Source organism: Littorina saxatilis, linkage group LG14, assembly GCF_037325665.1.
Source record: "Littorina saxatilis isolate snail1 linkage group LG14, US_GU_Lsax_2.0, whole genome shotgun sequence".
NCBI lineage: Eukaryota > Metazoa > Mollusca > Gastropoda > Littorinimorpha > Littorinidae > Littorina > Littorina saxatilis.
Genome location: NC_090258.1, coordinates 23921897 through 23929318, shown reverse-complemented (window position 1 = coordinate 23929318; position 7422 = coordinate 23921897). Strand labels below are relative to the sequence as shown.

At 41.8% G+C, this 7422-nt stretch overlaps 1 protein-coding gene across 1 annotated transcript in view; it reads left to right on the top strand.

Moving 5' to 3' along the window:
* The first annotated feature begins 5779 nt into the window (after nucleotides 1–5779).
* LOC138947388 (uncharacterized) overlaps nucleotides 5780–7422 on the top strand; it is a 38162-nt gene continuing 36519 nt past the window's right edge. Inside the window, exon 1 of the mRNA XM_070318840.1 lies at nucleotides 5780–6054. Coding sequence (XP_070174941.1) covers nucleotides 5939–6054 — 116 coding nt within the window. The 5' untranslated portion in view covers nucleotides 5780–5938. The remainder of the gene's footprint in view (nucleotides 6055–7422) is intronic.

Below are 7422 nucleotides of genomic sequence, written 5' to 3'. Positions count from 1 at the left end.
TCTCCCACAATTCCGAGAGGAATGGGTCACGTGAGATAGAACGCGGGAATACGTCACTGAACGAATGGTTTTCGTCCTGTGAAGACGTGTTGGTGCACTGTCTCTCTTTGCTTTGCTTTCATTCTTCTCTAACCTTTCTCTGTACAAGTTTTAGTTGTAGGTTAGTTGAAGTGTATTGACTATTTTGATTGTTTATCATTGTGTCAACTTGCAAGGTAAGGAAACACTTTGGAGTTTTCGGTGTTTGTTGGTTTTTGAACCGGGAACTTGTTGTTTCGCGTATGAATTTTATTCGTCGAAGCTAACACATGGAAATGTTAGGCGTCATTGTTTTTGCAGGTGTGACCTACTATATTTGGGTCAGTTGGGATCGTTACTTGTTTTTGCACGTGTGAACTAAGGTCAGTCGGAATTGTGACTTGTTTTGGTAGGATGACATATTATTTTGGCTACAGAAATGAAGTACACGTTTGCTGACACAGTCAGTCACGATTTGCTGACATAGTCAGTCACGATTTGCTGAAGCAGCCTCTTTGTTTTTTCAGCAGCTGTCTCGATTACAGCAATTACTATCGCCTGAGGCGAACTATGGGCCACAGAAGGTCCGCTGTGCTAAGGCTGGGCACTAGTCCATTGAAGATTTGAAAATCTTTGCAGTGGATTTTAAATTGTTTTCATACTGTAACGGGTGCGCTTGCTCGTCCGCAGGAATCAATATAACTTTTTCGTGTGGTTTTTGTTCGGAATATGGCGGACTCGGGAGGTGGTGAATGTGCTGCTGGCGGGAAGAAAACCGGCAAGAAACCGGCGAAAGCACAACCTTCTGAAGTGATACCGTCAGAAAAGACGGGAGTTGATAAGTCTCTTTCAATAGAGAAGAGCTCGTCTGGCCCACGTGATTGTGAAGTTACTCTGAAAATGGACAAAATTTTGGAGACAATGACTGCCTTGTCTGGCAGACTATCTGATTTGGAGAAAGTTGGTAAGCTTAATGCGACGCCTGTTGCTTCAACATCGCGTGGAACCGAGTCGCATGGAACCGAAAGCAGTTCGGCGCAAGAGTCGCAAGCGGATGGAGAAGACGGTCCTTCGGTTAGATTTGCTCATGAGCAGTTCGAAAATGAGTTTGATTCGGCTGAAGACACGGATGTTGCTTCGGACAATGCTTTTGACGCAGGCATAGTAGTGGATACAGTTGGCGAGGGGATTCATCCATCTCTGGCAGATCGTTTTGAGGAAGGACTTCTTCTTCCATCAGATCGGGCACGTGTGCGAGACACTCTTCAGAACTATCCGCGGCCCAAAAATGTCACGTCGCTTCGAACGCCGACTCTCAATCGTGAATTAGATGGCAAACTGTTAGACAAGTTCGCAAAGAAAAGAGACTCGAACCTGTCCTTTGTTCAGGAACAAGTAGGTTGTGCGCTGAAAATTATCGCTCAGCTTATGTCCGACCTCAAAGAAAAACCAGCAAGTCGGAAGATGAGTGAGCGTGACAGCTTCAGCAAACTGGCCGATGCGGCTCGACTTCTTAATGGCTTCACACAAGGACCTGTCACAAGTGCGGCGCGAAGCACTCAGGCCGACATTTAGCCAAGACTGCAGGGCCTTATGCAATGCGCAGCTAAATTTCAAACTGACGTCTAACGAGTTTTTGTTTGGGGAGGATCTAGCGAAAAGGGTCGACGATGCAGTGAAGAACAGGAAATTATCATCCACACTGTCACAGCCCCTTTCAAAAAACGCCACCAGAGGTCGTCAGTTCTACCAAGGGCGACCTCGACAACAGTTTCAGCAGAGACAACAGTACCAGCAGAGAAGAGGTGTCTCCAACCGACAGACAGGACACAAATTCTCTCCCAAGTTCCACTCCCAACAGAGCGGGATTCCCTCCAAGAAAACAAAAATTTGTGCGCCAGCGGTTTCTATTTTTAGGGAACAGGTCAGTTCAAAATTTGTGAATACTCCTGAGAACTTTCATAGTGGAAAAGTTGCTGATCATTTGAATAGTTGGAGACAGTTAACCTCTGATAGATGAATCCTTCAGCAAGTCGCAGGAATTGAAATTGAATTTATGATCACTGGTGAACACATTCCAGACAGGAAAGAAATTAGATTTTCTTCTTCCGAGGATGAGGTAGTGGCTAATGAGGTAGCGAAGTTAGTGGAGAAACAGATTGTTCAAGAGGTGGATCAACGGCCAGATCAACTTTTATCCAGTATTTTCTTGCGTCAGAAAAAAGATGGTAGTCAAAGGGTGATTTTAAACCTAAAAAATTTGAATCAGACAATTGAAAAGATTCACTTCAAGATGGATACATTAAAAAACGCAGTGTCATTAATGAAAAAAGATTGCTTTTTTGCCTCAGTTGATCTAAAAGATGCATATTTCTCCATACGCATCGCTCACAAGTTCAGAAAATATTTCAGATTTCAGTTTCATGGCAACACTTTTGAGTTCCTGGCTCTTCCACAGGGATATCGTGATTCTCCCCGCATTTTCACGAAACTACTAAAGCCTGTATTGGCCCACTTACGTTTATCTGGCCATACCCTTCTGATATACATTGATGATACCCTTTTGCAAGGAGACACTTTTGAAGAATGCCAGGCAGCAGTGTTAGATACATGTGCCTTGTTGGATCGTTTGGGCTTTACTGTGCATCCTGTGAAGTCGGTATTTACACCTACTCAATGCATTGAGTTTTTAGGGTTTCAGCTTGATTCTCAGAACATGTTAGTTTCTCTGACCCCCCGGACAGTTGATAAAATTCGTACTAAGTGCGCTGATTTGGCTGGAAGAAAGAAATGTACAATTAGGCAGTTGGCTGAAGTTATCGGATATTTAGTGGCTGCCCAACCGGGTGTTTGGGTTGCACCTCTCTTTTTTAAACGATTAGAGATCGCAAAAAATGAAGCCCTTGCTGTTAGGAAAGGTGACTTTGATGCAGAACTTGTGGTTTCAGAACAAGTTCGTTCAGACCTTCTCTGGTGGATTGATAATGTAAAGCAATATCCTTCCCCTGTTAGCAGAGGCATACCTACTGTTATAGTAAAATCAGATGCTTCGAAAATAGGGTGGGGGGCGGAGTGTCAGGGTAGCACCACAGGTGGAATGTGGACCAAGGAAGAAGCTTTTGAACATATTAACTGTTTGGAACTTAAAGCAGCTTATTTTGCCTTGAAATCCCTTTGCAGGGGATTATGTCACTCTTACATTCAGTTACTTACAGACAATAGCACCACTGTTGCTTGTATTAATAACATGGGCAGCACAAAAGTTTTGTGCAACGACATTGCCAGAGACATTTGGTTGTGGTGCTTATCACATAGTAATTGTATAACAGCAACACACTTACCGGGTTGCCTAAATATAGAGGCAGATGCAGAATCCCGTGTAGATAGACACAACATTGAATGGCATTTGGACACACAAGTGTTTGCTGAAGTCATCAATCGGTTTGGTCTCTGTGATGTAGACTTATTTGCTTCTCGTGTTAACGCACAGTTAAGAAAGTATGTTTCATGGAAACCTGACCCAGATGCATGATTTGCCATTGATGCATTTTCCTTAGACTGGTCATTGTTCAAGGCGTTCTGTTTTCCGCCTTTCAGTCTCATTCCAAGAGTGCTCCAAAGGATAGAAGTCTTAGAGGCGGAGTGTGTGCTGGTGGTGCCATTATGGACAACGCAAGTGTGGTTCACGAAACTGTTGCGTCTACTAGTAGAACTGCCGGTCCTGTTGCCCCGAAAAGAAAACTTACTCAGTCATCCACTGACAGGGGAGCACCATCCACTACTGAAGAAGATGAAACTAGTAGCATGTTCCTTGTCCGGAAAGCCCTCCAGAAACAGGGAATTCAGGATGAAGCAACAGACATTATCATGTCAGCCTGGAGAGAGGGTACGAAGCGTAACTACGAGTCATATTTCAAACGCTGGCTTCAGCATTGCCTTGAACGGGATAGAGATCCCTTTTGTGCCTCTCCACATGAGTTGATAAGGTTTTTAACGAAACTGTTCGAAGAAGGCAAAGGATACAGCAGTTTGAACATGGCACGAAGCGCTGTTTCCGCATTGTCTCTTCAGGATAATTGTTCAGTGGGTTGTCATCCACTGGTGAAGAAGTTTTTGAAAGGAGCTTTCAACGGACGGCCAGCTTTGCCCCGTACTTGTGTGACCTGGGACGCTAATCTAGTGCTAAATTTTTTAAAAGAATGGTCACCGGCAAAATTTTTATCGCTGGCGCAATTGACGCTTAAAACTGTGCTATTGTGCTTGTTGGTCTCTAGTCAAAGGGGACAGGCGATTTGGTTGATGGACTTGCGTAACATGAGTTGGACAAAGGAAGATGTACGATGTAGGTTTGGGGATTTGCTCAAAACTTCTGGCCCAAACAAACATCAGAATGAAGTGGTATTTTGTGCTTTTCCGTCTGATTTGGCAATTTGTGTTGTACATTATTTGAAACAATATGTCAAAAGAACTCGTGCATTTAGAGGAACGGAAACGAGACTCTTTATCAGTTGGACAGCCCCTCCCAAAGCGGTGTCGAGAGATACTATCCGTCGATGGACAAAGATTGGATTACAAAAAGCGGGTATTGACATGACAATATTTACGCCGCATTCAACTCGTTCCGCTGCATCTAGTCAAGCTGCAAGTAAAATTCCTCTGGCAACCATTCTGCAGACTGTTGGTTGGCGTCGGGCTAACACATTCACAACTTTTTACAAGAAACCAGTGGACAGTGGGAGGAGTTTTGGACAGGCTGTTCTGTCATGAAGAATTGGGGTAGGTTTATATGTATTTCAATTCATCGACAGTGCTAGGGTGTAAATGTTGCAGACTTTAAAGTCTCACGTGACCCATTCCTCTCGGAATTGTGGGAGATAAAATTACATAATTATGACGAGCTTACCTGAGTAAGTGAAGTCTAATTGTGGTTTTATCGACCACAATGTAGAGAGGAAAGGGATTACGTGCCTCGCCCTAAGTTGTCTTCAGAGTTATACTGATAACCGTTTTCCCTCCCTATCCCTTTCCTCTCTCTTTCTCTTTTTTTCTGCACCATTTACACGTCGTTAAACAGTGACGTATTCCCGCGTTCTATCTCACGTAATCCCTTTCCTCTCTACATTGTGGTCGATAAAACCACAATTAGACTTCACTTACTCAGGTAAGCTCGTCATAATTATGTAATTAATGACTTTGGTCATTAAAAATCTGAAAATTGTAAAACAAAATAGAAATTTATAAAACGATCCAAATTTACGTTCATCTTATTCTCCATCATTTTCTGATTCCAAAAAACATATAAATATGTTATATTTGGATTAAAAACAAGCTCTGAAAAATAAATATATAAAAATTATTATCAAAATTAAATTTTCGAAATCAATTTAAAAACACTTTCATCTTATTCCTTGTCGGTTCCTGATTCCAAAAACATATAGATATGATATGTTTGGATTAAAAACACGCTCAGAAAGTTAAAACAAAGAGAGGTACAGAAAAGCGTGCTATCCTTCTTAGCGCAACTACTACCCCGCTCGTCTTGTCAATTTCACTGCCTTTGCCATGAGCGGTGGACTGACGATGCTACGAGTATACGGTCTTGCTGAAAAATGGCATTGCGTTCAGTTTCATTCTGTGAGTTCGACAGCTACTTGACTAAATGTTGTATTTTCGCCTTACGCGACTTGTTTTGTTTTGTTGTTGTTGTTGCTTGTTTGTTTGTTTGTTTGACCAACTGGTTTTTGTTCTGCTTGAAGTCAACTTCAAAATTCAATACACCACGGACACAGACGGAGGAAAGAGACAACCAGAAACACCGACCGGTACCTGGACAGACCTTGACCTCAGAACTAATTACACTGTGCGACATAACCCCAGCGATAAACAGACCGTGACGATATGGGTGCAGGCCACCGATGCCATGGGAACAGAATTGGTGGAGCGAAGACAAGTGAGCTTCGACTCCAGTGCCCCCACCGCCAGCAGTCTCCAGTTCCTCATGAATGCTCCTGTGCCGGGCATAGACTTCAGCTCCACGTAAGTAGATAAACAATTCAATTCAATTTATTTCAATTTAATAAAATGGTATTATCTGAATGCAACAAACAGACATTTTTCTTTTGGCTCGTGTACGAAATAACATCACATAAAAACACACTCTCAGAATATATAGACACATAAAAGTACAGTACATCAATGCACACATATCCCAAACCACACATTTCCATACCCACACCCTCGCATAAATCCTCGTATATACTCTCGTTTATCCCCGAGTACGCAGTACTAGGGTCCAACAGACTTTAATTGTGTGTCTGTCTGTCTGTCTGTCTGTCTGTGTGTGTGTGTGTCTGTCTGTCTGTCTGTCTGTCTCGACTTAACAGCTTATTGCTGGGAAACTACTGGGCGCAGTTCTTTCAAAAGTTGATACACTAACTTGATAATAGGTCCGATTGATCGTATTAAAACTTCATAATGTTACCTGGGACCTAAATGCCAAATAAATCACGAAAGCGACTCTTAACGGGGGGAGTTTTTGCGGTGGGAGTACAACTTCCGTGCAGCTAATGGAACAGCCAGCTAGCTGGTGCGAATCACGTCCGCCTATCGCCAAAGTGATCCGGGTTCGATTCCCGGCATGGGCGGTCTATATTTTTTTTTATCTTTTTTTTAAATTCTTGTTTACTATTGTTTATTATGAACGTTTTAATGTTTTATTTCACTCTAATAATTTTTTCAATTGTGTAAAATAAATTAAAAAATTTTTTTTTTAATTCTTGTTTACTATTGTTTATTATGAACGTTTTAATGTTTTATTTTACTCTAATAATTAAAAAAAAAAATTTTTTTTTTTTTTTTTAAATCCACGTGCACAAGACGAAAGCACGTCCGCCTATGGCCAAAGTGATCCGGGTTCGATTCCCGGCATGGGTGGTCTATTTTTTTTTTTATTTATTTTTTTAATTCTTGTTTACTATTGTTTATTATGAACTTTTTAATGTTTTATTTTACTCTAATAATTTTTTTAATTGTGTAAAATATTTTTTTTTTTTTTTTAATCCACGTGCACAAGACAAAAACTTTCATACTGGGGGAGCGAGCCAGTCTGAAGAGTACTCGGGTCCAGCGCCAGCGTTTTTTATCCTTTATAATCATAATCATTGCAATGTATACAGATGTATATACTTGAATAGTCATGCTGCACCAGTCAGGAGTGCTGTTCTCTTCGCCCGCGCTTTCGTCCTAGTCTTTACCTATGGTTGCTTGTATGTTCTCTCCCCCCCCCCCCACCCCTCCGCCCTTTTCCTTATATTTTCCTCTGTTTTGACTTAGTTTACCACCCCCCACCCCCACAATTTGTTCTTCTGGTTTATTAGTGTCATGTCCACCATTATGAAGATTTGT